Genomic DNA, 15,573 nt, shown 5'->3' on the forward strand with positions numbered 1-15,573 from the left:
CTCCTTCTTCCCACATCAGCCACTGTCCAGCCACGGCAATTGCAGCACACTCTTCAGTTGAGATTCTTGCAGACAACGGCTCAAATGGCTTCCTAAAACACAAATCTGCTGGAACCCATTCACCCGTGACTAAACTCTTGCCTCAAAGTCATGTTAAGTCATAGCCCTTCTGCCATCAGTTTAGATATTCTGACAAAATAAAACCACCAGGTTTTGTAATGAGATGCCATGTAGGGAACTTTGCTCATCCCAGTGCCTGCTGTGAGATCTTTATTTAGGGTATCCCTATCTCTCCAGCTGGGAAATCTGTTATGCTAATGCTAAGTACATCAGAAAAGCAACCAGCAGCATGTAATCAGGAACCTCTCTTCTGAACTGGGTTGCTGGTATCAGACTGGTCGGTAGGTGGGTGGGCTCTGACAAAGTCTCATCACTCAGTCCCGGGGTCACAAACGCACAAGAGCTGCTGTGAGAAGAACACAAAGCCACACAGACAGGGGGGAAAGCTGTGGGGTTTTGCAACAATCTCTTTCAGCAGACAGCACTGCTGGGAGGTGTCCCCCACCAAGGCTGAAGATGGCAGAAGGGAGGACATGTAGATTTGTGCAGATACAGCACACACCCAGGCTCAAACCAGGCCTAGCCCACAAATCCTTCTGCAAGTTTCTCTGTCCCACCTCCAGATGTGCCAGCACCTCATCCTACACCCTGCACCCCTCCCAGGCTTCTCTTCAGACACACCCTCCACCTTCTTCACTTGGCACGTTGTCCCAGACACGTCTGCATGGTGAAACTGCTTCTCTGTGCCAGCATCCCAACCTCTCCAGCAGGGAAACAGCCAAGCGCTATCACTTGTTCCCATCGCCGTCACAGGCTATCATCCAGTCTGGGCTCCTGCAGAAAAGACTGTGAACCTCCACACAACCAGCACAGTTACTCACGATTAAGCTGGACCCAACTAGACATCCAAACCTGACAGCAAGGAAAAACAAACAAACAAACAAACCAAAAATCCTCCCGGTTCCTTTATCTTGACAGATCTTTCAAGGGTTTGTCATCATTACTGTTACAAATCCACACCTCAAAACACAAACAAAAAAGGCAGCCAATAAAACTGACAGGAACCACAAATGAGACTTGAAGATCTTTGGCTAGGGAAGGAGCTGACTCCAGACATTTCTCCAGGGACCCCCTTCTGCTGTGATCTGACACAAGAGGAGATCAGATGTTGCATTGCTAGGATTGTTCACATAAAATGGATGGGGCCAACACAGAAACCACAAGCTAACCTCTGCCTCCAACACATCATTGGTTTTTGCCCATCAGCCAAAGGAGCTAAAGCCTTGACCAGCCTGAGCTTCATCATCTCTCCCTGCAAGATAGATCCGACATTTTTGTAGTTTGGAATCTTTTCTGTTGAGTCACTGCCCTTTCTGAAGTAGACAGTGCTCACCACAGCACTAAGACCACTCAAAGAGTCATGAGTACACAGATGATGATATCTCCTTACTCCTACTTGGTGCTTCTTGGCATCACTCAAGCAGCACAGACTCAGCAGAGCCTTCAGCCCTGTCCAGTTATTTTCAAGGACTCAAGCACAGCCACCATGGCATTGCCTGAGCAGGCCCAGCATCGTCTCTCTCCTGACAGCTCAGGAATGGTTGCTGTCGATCCATGACAAAGAAACCCATACACTACCAGAACCAGAAAGAAGTACACACAGTCCCACACACATCGGGTGCCCAGAAGACACAAGCTGCAGGCACGTCTTTACTGCTTGGTTGCATTCACATCAGAAGCACTTCACAGCTACAGACCACAAGCACAGTGCTCCTAGTCTTCAGAGTCTAAAGACTAGTTTATCTTCCCAAGGAAGAAGGCTAACATTCACCTGCAGTACTTGCAAACAAGGATATGAAGCAGCACAAAGCTGATGACTAGCTCCCCAGTTCCCTGCAAGGCTCCTACTTGTCAGTACAGGGTTCCTCACGTTGCTGCTTGCCCCAGAATTAAGGGTGCACTGCAGCAAGCCTTCTTGGTGACAGATGAGACACAGAACCACCACCCCCTGCTCAGTTACAACCTACTATTGGTATTTATTTTAATCAGAGTAACCACATGGTGTGACTGAAGTGCCAAAGCATGTCTCAAGAGCCCCTACAATTAGTATGGCAGGCTGGGGACATCAGGGGCCTCTTTCTGCAGTGCCTTTACCTGCAACTGTTTAGCATCTCTCAGTCTGCTTATGCAGTACTCCTACCCATATTGGAGGTGAACAGAGAGGTAGCAACACCTGCGAGCTTGTCCTTCAGGTTGTCCTGTAAACTGCAGTTGCACACTTGCACTGTTGTGTTTCACAAGTCACACATCATAACAGCTGTTGGCCTGTTTGTTTCCCTGCTCCTAAACCAGCACAACTTACACCAAACCATAGTTTCTCCATGGTCTCAGTAGTTGTTTTGCTTCTAAACTTCCATTGACAGACTCAGAAATATTACAGAAATGGCCTCTGCAGGATATGCTGGGAGGTGTCTGCAGATTGCGCACACACAGGGCTGACGGTCACCAGAACTCTCCAGCGTCTTGTCTCATCCGGGATACATGTGACAGTGCCCTAACTATTTCCCAGACAGTCCTGAAAATTAAGACTCTGGAGTCTGACTTCAGGGTAAGATCCAAATCCACCAGCTACAGCTGTGATTCATCTGCCAGACTTGACATTTCAGTGCAGATGTCTGAGCTGGCTGCAAGACACCAGCACTAATCCCATTGTGGACCTCCTAACACAGTGCAGCTTGTCTGCCCCAGCAGATCTTCCACCTGCCCAGAGTGTGGCAATGTGCGGTTCAGGCTCAGATGTAAATGCCAGCACTGCAGACATCTAAAACTCATGGAGTTAAACCTGATGCATGCCCCTTGCAAGAAGTGAGCGGCAGCTCTGTCAACTGCATGGATCTGCTCTCCCCACACTGAAGTGGAGCCCAGATGACTAGTTCAGCTTCCTTTACAGAGGTCAGAAAGCAGGGTCTGTCCCCCAAAATGCATGTTGAAATCCCCCACAAAGGATGTCCACTGCGGTGAGGCCACACCAGCGAGAACTTCATTTGTGACAATTTCACAACTTCTCCAAGACATGAGGAGTTTTAACAAAACCCCTTCCCGCAATTTAAAGGAACTTTTTAAGGCTCTGTGTTGCACATGGAGGCTACCTGAGACCTACTGAAAAACTGAATTCATAGTCTAAAGATGACAGCATCCTCCAGGCATGCAAAATCCTGGGGTCTAACAGCACTCTGGAGTCTGAGCAGAAAGACACTCTGAGCATCTTTGAAAGCTGCAGCCAACCCAACCCACAGATGACACCAAACTCCGCCTGTTTTCTCTCCCTGAGCATCCCCAGATTTTGGGGCACCACACAGCCCTAAATGGGATTTTCTAGCACAAAACCCAGTCTAGTGCTGGTCCGGTGAGTGCCGAACACCCACCTGGCTCAGCTGTGCCATCCAAGGAGGATGGGCACAGCCACGCAGCAGGTGTTTGCAGGTGCTCCATGTCCGTACAGGTGTATGTCTTGGATGTTTGCCTTCCTGGGTATTTATCTCCGGGCTGTGTCTGCACACAAACTTATCTCCAAGGCAAGGGGTGTGTTGCTGCTGCACACACTGTTATCTCAAGGGATGTGGGCCTTCCTCCGAGGCAAACACCACATGGGTGAGCTTACCCACAGGCCCTGCGGCTTGGTACCCATGCTGGCCTCGGCTCCTTGGCTGTGTGCAGCAGCGCTGAGGCCCACAGGAGTGCTTCTGCTCCTCTCCGTCCCTCCTGCTCCCTGCCTAGCTCAGCCCCAGTCCCTTTTTCACCACCCAAGCTGGTGGCACTGAAAAATACAGCAGCTCTTACGAGAAGGGAGGGAGATGTGGGAAGGGCAGAGCAGGGAGAACGGAGGGATTATGGGGTCCTAATAGAGAAGTGCTGAACCCATCTGGATACGTTTGGAGTCTTCCCACAACTTCCCTTGACAGAAGAACCTCAGGAAGAGCCCCAGTTTCTATGTAAACACCTCACCTCTTACCACCTCACCCCAGCTCTCTGGATCACAGAGGGGAAAATTACCTCAGTCATTCCTAACAGTCATCTAACACGGCCAAACCGTCCAGAGAAACCTCCCAGCACATTCTCACCACTGGACCGCTCCTGGCCCACAGAGGAGGCCTGCCTGCTGCAGTCCAAGGCCATCACCTGTCCTGGGAAGGGAATAACTTGTTCTCACATCACCACAGCATCATTTGGAGACTTTCGTCTCAGTCTCCTGTGCGCACATTGGCACCGCTTGGCTTCACAGGGTCCAGCCCTACCAGATGTGCTCTGTGGTCCCCCTGGGCACTTCTCAGTCACTCCATGTCTTACCAAAACACCCAGAACAAGCTGCGGTGGAGGTTCCTGCAGCACAGCAGGGGAAAGGATGGCTCTGAGCCTCCCAGACAGAGCTCCCGGCAGTGCCCCGGGACGTTTGCTTTTTTCACAACACCAGGATACTGAGTCATGGTCAGCCTCCCTGTAGCTTGCACTCACCCATGCAACTGCCTGGCTGCTGGGGCGCACGTTGGGGCTCATCTTACTCAAGACAAGGCTTTGTCTCCGGGCTCTCCACGCACACTCGACCCTCTCCCTGGGCTCAGCAGCTCTGAACCTGCCAAAACACAGGAGCTGGGAAACTCCTCTTCTGGCAAAGCTCCTGAGTGAACACAGCTTGTGTATTCATTGCCTCAGATCTACCCGTCTCCTCTATTTGCCCGTGAGCCCCTGGCCTCTTACGCCTGCAAGTTCAGCTGTCACAAGCTGTGGGAAACCTCAGCTTTGGAAATGCTGCATTTACAGTGATGCATCTCGGGAGACATTTGTAGTTTAAAGTTATTTTTAAGGGGGTTAGGTGGATTAACCAGCCTGGTTTAGGAACTGACCCTTGGAGCAGACAGCAATGACCAGTAACTGCCTGCCTTGCAGCCTACATGAGCGGTAACCCTACCTCCCTTACTCTTCCTCCCCCACATCCCGGGTCCCTTTGCTCACACGGTTCCTGCAATTCCTGGCCCTGGGCTTCCATGAGTTGCACAGCTTCCGCCACCATCTGGGCTCCATTTAGGGGAGCTGATGTTTTTCACAGGGCTGTAATCTAAACTTTAGTATGGAGTTTACATCTTGCATAGCAGCGTCTCACCACTGAGCCTGGCCACGCAGAAGGGGTGTCTCGACTGCCAGGGTCTGTCCTACCACAGAAGGATGCAGCATGTCGGCGGCTCCATGTACTTGGGAATTGTGCTGCCATGACAAGCTGGGAATCAGGTCAGCTTCCCCTGGGAAGGCTGCAAATGGGAGTCAAAGCCCTAAATCAGCATTATCCAGGCTTCATCTCCAGCAGCAGGAAATTCTCCTAATTTTTGGCCTTAAACCCTACTCTTATCTCCATCCAGACACTGCAGTCTTTCAGAAGAGTCAGGTCCTGCAAGCAGTGATGGAAGTTGGTCCTTGGAGGGGGGGGGGGTGGGGGTGGGTTCTTTTGTAGAGGCAGGGAATGGACACCAAGAGCCACTGGGAGCAGATGAGCGTCCAGTGTAGCATCACAGACCTGCTGCTCTTCTGCTTGACCCAGACCAAGCAGATACAGGCTTTGAAGCCAAGTTCCACTAGTAGCAATGCCAGACTGCCCACAGTCTGCTGCCTGAGCCCCTGCAAGCCATGCCTGTGCAGCAAGCAAGGAAGAAGAGACTCAAAGGGCCAGTCCATTCCCACCACCATTTCTGACCAGCTGGCAGAGTCCAGCTTCAGGCTTGCCCTTTTGAGACACAGGCACCCTTGTTGTCTCCAGCTGCAAATGGATAACTGAGACCATGGCTCCCAATCTCTTCTGAAGCAAAGTTTGGTTATAAATTTGGTTGCGTTAAAGAGGTTTGAAAAAGCACAAGCGTCCCCCGATTATGTGTCACATCAGATCACGCTATGAGCAAGATGGCTGTGTCAGAGCAAACACCACATCACCTGCCTCTTCATTGAGAGGCAGAGGTTGGACATCCCCTTGCCCCCCTTGCCACTGCCACTCCTTTAGCACCCCGCCTCCCCTCCCCATCACAATTTCTTACCTCCCATACCAGAGGCTCCTCAGCTCTGTCCCTACAGCCCTAGCCAGACAGCAGGAGCCCAGGCTCCTGCTGAGCTCCTGTGGGTCCCAAGTCTCACTTGCTGAGGTAGCTGGACCTATGCACCATCTCTAAGGGTGCTTAGAAGCTTATGAAGGAAGAAAGCTTCTAAGGGTAGCTTATGAAGGAGGAAAGCAGATATCCATTTCATGTTATTTTTGTTGGCCAGCCGGGAAACCAAGTTTTGCAAGGGCTATTCTGGGTAAAGAAGAAGATGGGTACACTGGGGAAAGCCTGGGGAGCTGGAGATGCGAGCATCGGAAGCAGAAGCAAGTCAGGGGACAGGGATGCACAGGGGCTTAGGAATTGCCTGGTCTATCACTGCTTGCATTCAACACACTGCACAGACACAATCAGAACCAAGCAGGCCACAAGCTGCTGCACTGTTCAGAGAAATAAGTGGCCTCTGCTGGGCCAGGGCCAGAGCCAGGGATCTTTCAGCAATGCAACACACAACACCATTGAGTTTGCAGTCACCTGCTCCTGCAGCTGCCTATACCACAGAGGTGAGATGTCGGATGTTTTAGGCAGCAAGACCTGCACTCCCAGGAGCACGCCAGGACACCTAGTTAGACTGTGGTCTCCATCCTTTTAGGCTCCTGCTCCGCTGTATATTAAACAGACATCAAAATGCATAAAAAGCATCTAGCACAGAGCTGCTCCGAGCGCTCCTTTCCCAGACCAGTGCCCTATTAAACATGAGTATATCTCCAGTCTCATATCCACCTATTCCCTATGAACCGACAGCAGAATCAATCAGCCAGGCTGCAAGAGGATGACAGACCCACTACAGGGTTCAACAAAGCTCCTGACCCAGCTCCAGGCAGGCAGGGCTGCCTGCAGGCATGTGACAACCAGCCACTGTCCCAACACGGGATGTCAGAGCAGCAAGCAAATGAGGGCAGCACACAGAAACCCCAGCTGCATACAGGCCTCTGCCATGGAAGTGCACACAAAAGAAAAGCCAGCTTAAAAGCCAGAAAACACAAGCAAGGTACTGCGTTTGCACAGGGGCTGGCATGACAGCTCCTCTACAAGACATGGGCCCTGCTCTCCAGCCCCACAGTTATTTATGAACTGCAAGGGCTTGCGGCCACAGCACCACCCTCCCTCCAGCCAACAGACTTTGCTGATGGGCACAACAATTTTTGCAAGAGTGTTGCTAGCTGATCCTGGGCTGTAAGGATGGTCCGAGCGCTGCTGGTGCAGCAGCAGCTCCGAGGCAGCCCCCTCCTGCACCCCAGGCCACCGCCTGCCCCCCGACACGTCAGCACCAGCCTTCCTCCACCAGCTGTAAGGTGGGCAGAGCCCCAGCCAGCATCCAGAGGGGTGGCTCTGCTATCCCGCCAAGCAGCCAAGATGGCTCGATCCCAACAATCCATGAGGCTCAGCCAAAACCAAAAAATAATGTTTTCATACTTCGACTTTTCAGGCAGGATTTAGTCATTTGCGGACACGAGGGCTTGGCAGGAGTGTGCTGCCTCCACTTACCTACTCCAGTAAGCAGCTGTTTACAATGGCAGAGCCTTGAAGATGGAAGGAGAGAGAAGATTTGTGATTTAATCCAGGCGGATTATTCCTGCTCCCTTTATGGAGCATCCAGCTGATGAGGAAAGGGGGATTCAGCACCTGTGCATGCCCATCTCATCTGGTGCACAGCCAAGGATGGACCCGCCACACAAGAAGACCTCCAAGGGCTCTGCAATGAGCTGTTTGGCCAAATCCAGCAAGGACTTTTGCACCGTCTAGCTAGTGGCTTAAAACTTACTTATAGGAAGAAAAGCCAAACCCTTTCTGAGTACACTTGCTTTAAAGAGGCTGAGTGTCTGAGACTTGGTCTGTCATACTAGAAAAGCAGGTTATAAGGGTTGTACAAGCCCTGTTTGCTTACCCCTGCATTGGGGCACTCAGAGTCTGCCTGATACAGGCAGGGAGACCAGAAGTGAAGTGGTAATCGATACAGGCTCATAGCAGCTAGCTAGGGGTATCCCTCAGAAATCCTTCATGCAAAGGATCCATGGGTTTGGCCCCAGCCTGGGCCTGAAGGGCAGGTTACAGAGCCAGCCTAATGCATGGAAAGCTTTCAGAAAGGCTGAAAAAATTCAGTTTTAAAAAAAACCTGCATTGGCTGGGGAGTTGTCACTGTTGTGTCCCCCTGGCCTGTCTTTCACTTCTCCAACACCATGTGCTTGGTGCCACTTTTGTGCTCTCCTCCTCCACGCTGCAGCTCCCTGGGCTCAGAGCAAGACCTCCCCATGTCTCAGGAGCCAGTCTTTGTGTTTACAGTAGCAAGGTTTGCCTCCCTGCCTGCCTTTCAAGACCCCTCTCCCACCAAGTCTCTGGGCCTGCCCATCCTATGCTGGAAATTGAAGCATGGAAGAAGAGCCTCCTGCCAATGACCAAACTTGATGTGCCGCTTCCACACCAGACAAAGATATAGATAATAGCCAAGCTCACCATGCATAGCACGGCTGTCCCATCTCAGCATCCTGCAGACCCCTTTCAAAATTCCGTATTGAAGGTGGAAAGGGTCTCTGGGTTATTCTTCCCAACCTAAGATAGGCAGCCTTGCATCTCCCCACTCTGCTGCAGCTCCCAGGCCAGGTCACAAGTACAACCGGGTGCTTCCAGACTCTGTAGAAGTGATGCAGTTTATCTATTGGGGGGTTGCAGGAAAGAGCTCATGTGCAACTAAGGAAACAATTCCTGCCACAACACAACCTCATTTTGCCACCACTGTTATGAGCACCTGTTTGGTTCCTCACCTAGGACCTTACCTTAGTCCTAAAATCACAAGCATCCCAAGAGCCTTGGCAATCACTGTTTCAGCGCAAGCCCAGCTCCAGGGAGCCCTAGGGAAGTCTCCGATAAGGCAGCAGAAGACCTTTGCATAACTCAGCATCCTCTGTACATCTCAATACACTCCGCAGGAACTACAAGCCCAGCTCTGAGCAGCCAAGACAGCCTAGGGAATCTTCTGTAGAGAACTCAAAGTGCCAAAACCCCTTGCACTCACGAGCCAAGGCCCACTTTAATCCCCTAATTCTTCTTGCCGAGTAAACAGCAAGGTTTGCCCCTGCTACCACAAGAAGGATAGAGCCATCTACACTTGCCAGAGCCTGGCCCACCAGAAAGGCCAGACTTTTGTCATGCAAATGTGTCCTCAGTTTACTTTACTGAAGCCACCAAGCCACCAAGTCCCTCTCTTGGTCTTAACACGTGGCCTTTGGCGTGGGGTGAGATAAGCTGGGAAAGCAGGTTACAAACACATGAAGGAAGCTCTACCAACACCTCCAGTTAGCAAGAGCACAGTGGCTCCAAACATCACAACAGGCAAATGGTTTATCCAGCTGCAGAGCCAAAACCTCCCTGCAGTGTCTGTGAGGGTGCAAGGCCATGAGCAGGCTCTGCGGCACATATTCTCTGAAGTATTAAAAAAAAGGAAATTGCAAGGAACTACAAGGAGTTTGCCACCACTGCATCATGCGTCTAAGCTTGTTTCTTCTTCTGATGAGCTCTGACAACTGGAGGATGTGAGCTGGGAGAAGAACTAGGCTGCAGGAGGGTGCGCAAGGCTCATCATGTGCCAGCGCTCCCTCCAAACCACTAAATACCACCAGATCTGTTGGTGAGACTTGCGAAGACAGGGTGCCTCTCTGCACAGAAAGAGGATAGACCACGTCTGATCTAGAGGGCCAGAATATGAGGATAGCAGTAGGAGGGGAGAAAAAACTGTCCTGTTCATCTCAGCAAAATATGAACCCTAGTGCAACTCCCCACTTTAGTGTCAGACTAAAATTTTTCAGGCATGAGCCCAAGACTTACGTGCTGCTCCCTTCCCTTCTCCCACATTTCTGTTATTAAACCGACTAATGCTACTTATCTACAAATCCTGCCTCCTCTTAAACCAGCAAAGCCACACCACGGTTCCTGCAGTGTTGACAGTCTGCCATGTCCCTTTGCTTGAGTGGAGAGCCCAAGGGGATGCCAACAGCTTGCTCCCCACAAACCATGCACTATCTGCCTTCAGGGCATATCTACTACACAAGTTCAATCATGATGTGGCTCCCACCACGGTGCTCTGCAGCCAGCATCCACATTTTCACACAGTGATCAAACAACTCAAAGCATCCAGAAAACTGAACTTCCACGGGAGCCTAAGTAAAGCCAGTGTGGAGCAAGTCTTCAAGGAAAGGGAGTTATTCCAGAGCTGTGCTTCGTAACCGAACGCAGGATAAAGCTCAGCGAGGTGCAGAGAATTCACTGAGGCAGCACACGGATCAGCAGCACAAACCCATTAAGCCCTGGCCACTGGCAGGAGAAGTTTTTTTACCAAGGAGCCTCTGTGCCCTCCAAGTGGACTCCATGCAGAAGTTGTACAGCTGTCCCAGATCTGAAAGACAGATAGGGCTCAAATGATTCATTCAGTGTAAACCTTTATTTATTCTTGCTTACCCAGAAGGAGCCAGCAGCTGCTAATGCTAAACTGGGCCAGCTCCCAAGCACAGACAAAGGCCTGCAAAAATGGGTTTAAGGAGGAACTGATTGTTCAAAAAGCAATCCTAGAAGAGGGAGTTAGAAAGAGGGAGTGCAGCGCAGTGCAGGAGGAAGAGGAAGCCAGAGAGCACCTAAAAATAAATTTTATAAAAAGTAGTCAGGCACAGGACAAAGGCCTCGTCTGCACGTGACCATTACCCGCAGTGTAGGCAGGATGCAAACAGTACACAACACTCACTCCCCAGCAACCCCACATACACAGCCTCAACCACCCCACAGCACACAGCAAAAGCCATGGCCAGCACCTTTTGCCCCCAGGATGGACTCGTTTCTCCTGTGCCATAAACCCTTCAGATGCAGGACACTGCTCCTGCTCATTCCCTAACCCCAGCACGCTGTGCCTGCTCCACTCCTAGGTGGAAACTCATCTAAGCCCAGCAGAGCTGGCATCAGGCAGCTTCAACAATAGTTTGAAAAAGTTAAAGCAATTTAAGTGAAGTCTGGAAAACAAGATCTCTCCCAAAACACACTCAAAAATAGCCAAGTCCTGCTGAAGGACTACCCATCTCTGCACCCATCTAGGCAGCACGTTCATTAGATCTGAGGAAGAGCTGGTGGGTAAATGGTAAGTTCCCAATGAAACAGCCAGAAAAGGCAGAGCAGGTAACAGATGAGCCTGTCCTCTGTTTGCTGGTATAACTGGGACTGATGCTGTCTGTTCCCCTCCTGCAGTCACGAGGCTGCAGAAAGCTCCCACATAAGCACCAAGCTGGGCCCCTACGTACAGGCAAAGCCCTTAACCTGCCTCAGTAGTGGCTGCGTCCACCAGATGTAGATCAGAGCTTCAGTTCAGGCCCGTGTGTGAACTGTTCTGCATGTGATATACAGAAGTATGCTCCCATGTACACCTTTAGCCAGGCTACCTGACTAGTGAGGACTCACAGCCATGCAAGGAAGGAAAAAAAATCCCCCAGGGATGGGAAAGGCACTCACAGGATGGGCTGAACATCACCAGCGTGGCAGATATCTTCAGCCTTGGCGTAACACTCTGAGAACATCCAGCTAGTTCTGCTCCCAGGAAGCTACTGCTCCGCATCCCATATGCACTTCTGCTTCACTCCTGCCACACATGTATCTGGTCATCAGTGCAGCAGTAAGACACATCTGATAAGGCTGCTCATAGATAGGTCAGATGCAATAGGCCACTTAACAGACTCTTGCGTACTGAGTCATCCCATTGCCTGAGCAGTCTGCCTCCTCCGGAGTATGTATACCAGCTCCAGCAACTCTTTTTCATACTCACGTACATGTGGCACTCTTTTTGAGCGCACAAGCTTGAGGCTGCTGAGTAGGGCTCTGCCCAAGCTGTTCCTTCAAAGCGGCCATGAAACACAAACAAAAATGCATGGCATAAGTTTGCTAGTCTTTACCCTATGGACCTTGAACTCATGACTACTGAGTAATGCAGCTTGCTCAGCTAACCAGCAAGCTAAGAATAGAGACCTTGAAGTGAAACCTACTGGGATTGGCAGCTATTTTGATCACACTCGGCCAGCGGAGCAGCGTGACATAAGAGGATACAAAGAGGAAACTGCACAACAACTCTCACCTCACCGAGAAAGATTTGGGTAACAAGGTAAGAGCCACTGTGCATGCCTTTCAGGCAAAATAAATGCTGTGATGAATCCCCAAGGCCATCACCACACTGTTTTGCCAGCTCACTCCTCAGAACCCAAGCTGTGGTCTCTGTTTGCAGCAGTGTGATACCAAGCAGGTTGTTCCCGGGCACAGCACCAGCCCAGTGGTACCCTGAGCATCCCACAGGACCAGCTGAGCCCACCAAGAACTGTATAGCTGGACCCAGTGGGCAGCAATCCAGTGTGGCCACTGCTTTTCCCCATCTGGGATCCAGCAAAAACCCAGCAGTCCACCTCCTGTGCTGCCTGCAGCTCCGCCACACAGCCCATGTCAAGCAAAGCACATTGTCACTGGTTCAGCCTGCTCAAGCACCTTCATGGAGTGGGGCTGCCAGGGATCCTGCTGTGACCAAGCACTTGCATGTGGCCGAGCCAAGCCTCAAGGGGACCAAAGCAACCAGACAGAGCACCCACAAATCCCAAACCTTGTCTTTCCTTTCTAACATCAAGGAGAACCTTGCAGTGCTTCAGCGTAGCACAACCTTAGAAGAAAGGGTTGCGATCATGCCCAGTCACCAGATGTGTTTAGGAAAAATCTGGTCTCAGTTAGCAACCAACATTAAGATTAATGCAAGGAAATTTAAATGGCAACTCTTGGAGCGTATCTGATTTCAGCCCTTAGATACTGGGAAAATAAACACACAAGCTACAGTTTCTGGAAATCAAGCTCACCACCTCGTACCAGTCCCTGTAGCAGCTCTCTGCTAGTTCGTAGTGTGTCCATCTCATCAGCATAAGCATTTGAATACTTGTGAGGCCAGTATATTCTGCCAGCTTACTCAAAACCGAGAAATGTATTTTCTACTGGGTTTTGGACAGGAATAAGTCATAAGCAGGGACTGACAGAGCCTACAGTGCTAAGTAATTTTATTCGCCAAACTAACCAGCTTAGTCTGTGATAAAAACACCCTCCAAAACTTACACAGGGCATCTGAGGGAACACGGCACCTCCAATTCCAGTCACCATCCAGACAGCAACTGCTTATTAAGGCCTCTGTCAAACCGCCTGTATTAAATCACAATTTCAAAGAGGCTGAGCATTCTGAATAAAGATCACAAGATGCAGATTTGCTTAACACTGCAGTTCAATTATTACAGTGGCGTGAGCCAGTGCTGCTGTCCTCTCTGCCCGCTCCATGCCAGCAGGTGACAGCCACATGGTTGCAGGGACTCAGACAAAACCCAACCACCCTGACACTGTGGCAGGGACGTCCCTCAGCATGGGGAACCCCTCTTCTGGGACACTGCCACCTCCAGCTTATGGCAGCTCTGTCCTGCAACTGTGCTGTGGGGATAGAAGTGCCATCATGGACAAGGAGGACCAGCCAGTCTCAGGCCCAGCACAGAGGGGAGCAGCAGAGCCACAAAGGGGTCTGACTGCAGGCACACAAGGAGTGCCCGGTAGGTTCACCAGGCTTCAGTGCATCCCTGAGCCATGGAGAACTGTGCCCTCTGTGGAAGCAGTTTTCAAGGCAAATGGACCATACTGCAAGTCTGCCCACCAGCACCTCCACACTGTCACTTGGGGACTACTGCTGCAGCGACACGTTGGTGCAGTCTTTGAAGAAGGAAAAGAAGGAGGCAGGCATGATCCTGAGCTCAGCAGAAGCCAGGAGATGAGCCCAAGAAGAGCAGAGGCTCCTGCGAGATGCTCTGTAGTGCCTGCAGAAATAGTCAAGCCTCCACCCTTGACATCTTTGGGACAGCAAGGAGCCATATGCTGGTCCCTGCCTCAGTCCTGGGACAAGGTCAGAGGCCAGAGGACCAAGGGTGAGCCCACACAGGTGGCAAAAAATGACACAGCAAAAACTGACTGAGCAAGGCAAGGGAAGTGAGAGAACAGTGCTCCTCCTCTGCTTTGGGCTGTCAAGGGAGCAGGGACACACTTCTACTTCAGAGATATCCTCTCTGCTGTAAATATTCCAACCCTACAGCCAGCAGAAGATAATACTGGAAAGCAGGAGCTTTCACTGGCCTCTTTAAGAATTGCTGAAGGCAGCTAGATGAAGAAAAGAGTCTGTGGCAGGAACAGAAGAGACTATTTTCACTTGGTAGTTGCACCCCCAGGCTATGGATGGAAACACATCCTCTGCAACTTAAGTGCATCAAGCCCTGAGCAAACCTGTAAAATTTACATAAGCCTTTAAGTTCAGAATACAGATAAAGGAAGAAATTCAGAGAGCAAGGCTCACTTTGTCTTGAATGATTGCTAGGAAGTTCTCTACTGTTTTCTGTGCTGCCCAAGGCTTTGCTCTTATGCAACAGTGGCTTTTAAAAAAGCAGCCTCACAGCATCAACACTGTTCTCCCCTCCCTTGGGTAAGAGATTCTCCTTCCATGAAGGCTCAAGAACACCCCCCAGAGAACTGTTCCCAGCACCAGGTCCCAACTCCTTCCTGCAGCATCAGGGAGTCCACTCCTCCCCAGAGGCTGCTCCAGTGCCCTGCTCCCACCCTCTGTGGACTTGAACTCCAAAACACTTGCAGGACCGCAGGATGCTCCGGAGGCTCCTTGGGCACACTGCTCTCAATGACCCAGGTAACAGGCTGATATCCTTCTAGTTACAACTAGAACACAAACCAGATCAGGACACCTACTGTTTTATTTCCATAAACACCTGCCCACAGTCCTTGCAGAGGGGGAGTTGTGGGAGAACTGGGTGTACTTGAGTAAAAGGGAAGGTGGAGAAAGGAAATTAAAGAGGCAAAGTAGGAGAGGAAGGTGGGAGAACAGATGAATGAAAACTCCAGGATCACCTAATGTGACCCAGTTGAATCAGTACGGGTGAGAGCAATCTTGTCACAAAACCCGAATGCATCAGGAAGCCCTACCTGCTTATTTCATGCCTTATAACATCGATAGAGTAATTTCTAAAATAAGCAAAGGTTTGGGTCTTGGTTTTGTGGTATTACTTTAGGATAGCTACAGTAAGCTGGGATAGCTTTTTTTGATCCTGAGTTACACACTGCAATGCACAAACAGCCCAGCTAACAGTGGGCTAACACCACCAAAAACTAGGAGCCACATATGGCTAGCAGTGACTCCCACTCACCAGTTAAATGCTGTGAGGATGCTCCAGGCAGGCACTGCTGACAGGGATACCCTGCACATGTAAAAAATTTTCCACCAAGAGAAATGAGTCTCTTCTGGAAGCCGGTGCGAGATACTCTCGGTTTCCAGCTCTTC

At 50.7% G+C, this 15,573-nt stretch overlaps 1 protein-coding gene across 6 annotated transcripts in view; it reads right to left on the minus strand.

Moving 5' to 3' along the window:
* HDAC7 (histone deacetylase 7) overlaps nucleotides 1-15,573 on the minus strand; it is an 88,425-nt gene that overhangs the window by 35,267 nt on the left and 37,585 nt on the right. Inside the window, exon 1 of one of the 6 annotated variants that reach the window (XM_080368888.1) lies at nucleotides 11,685-11,959. The exons of the other annotated variants lie outside the window; for them this stretch is intronic. Within the exon in view, the coding sequence (XP_080225014.1) occupies nucleotides 11,685-11,787 (103 nt within the window). The 5' untranslated portion in view covers nucleotides 11,788-11,959. Of the gene's footprint in view, nucleotides 1-11,684; nucleotides 11,960-15,573 lie in introns of those variants that run through there. 6 annotated transcript variants of the gene reach the window in all.

Source organism: Falco punctatus, assembly GCF_963210335.1.
Source record: "Falco punctatus genome assembly, chromosome: 18".
Taxonomy (NCBI): domain Eukaryota; kingdom Metazoa; phylum Chordata; class Aves; order Falconiformes; family Falconidae; genus Falco; species Falco punctatus.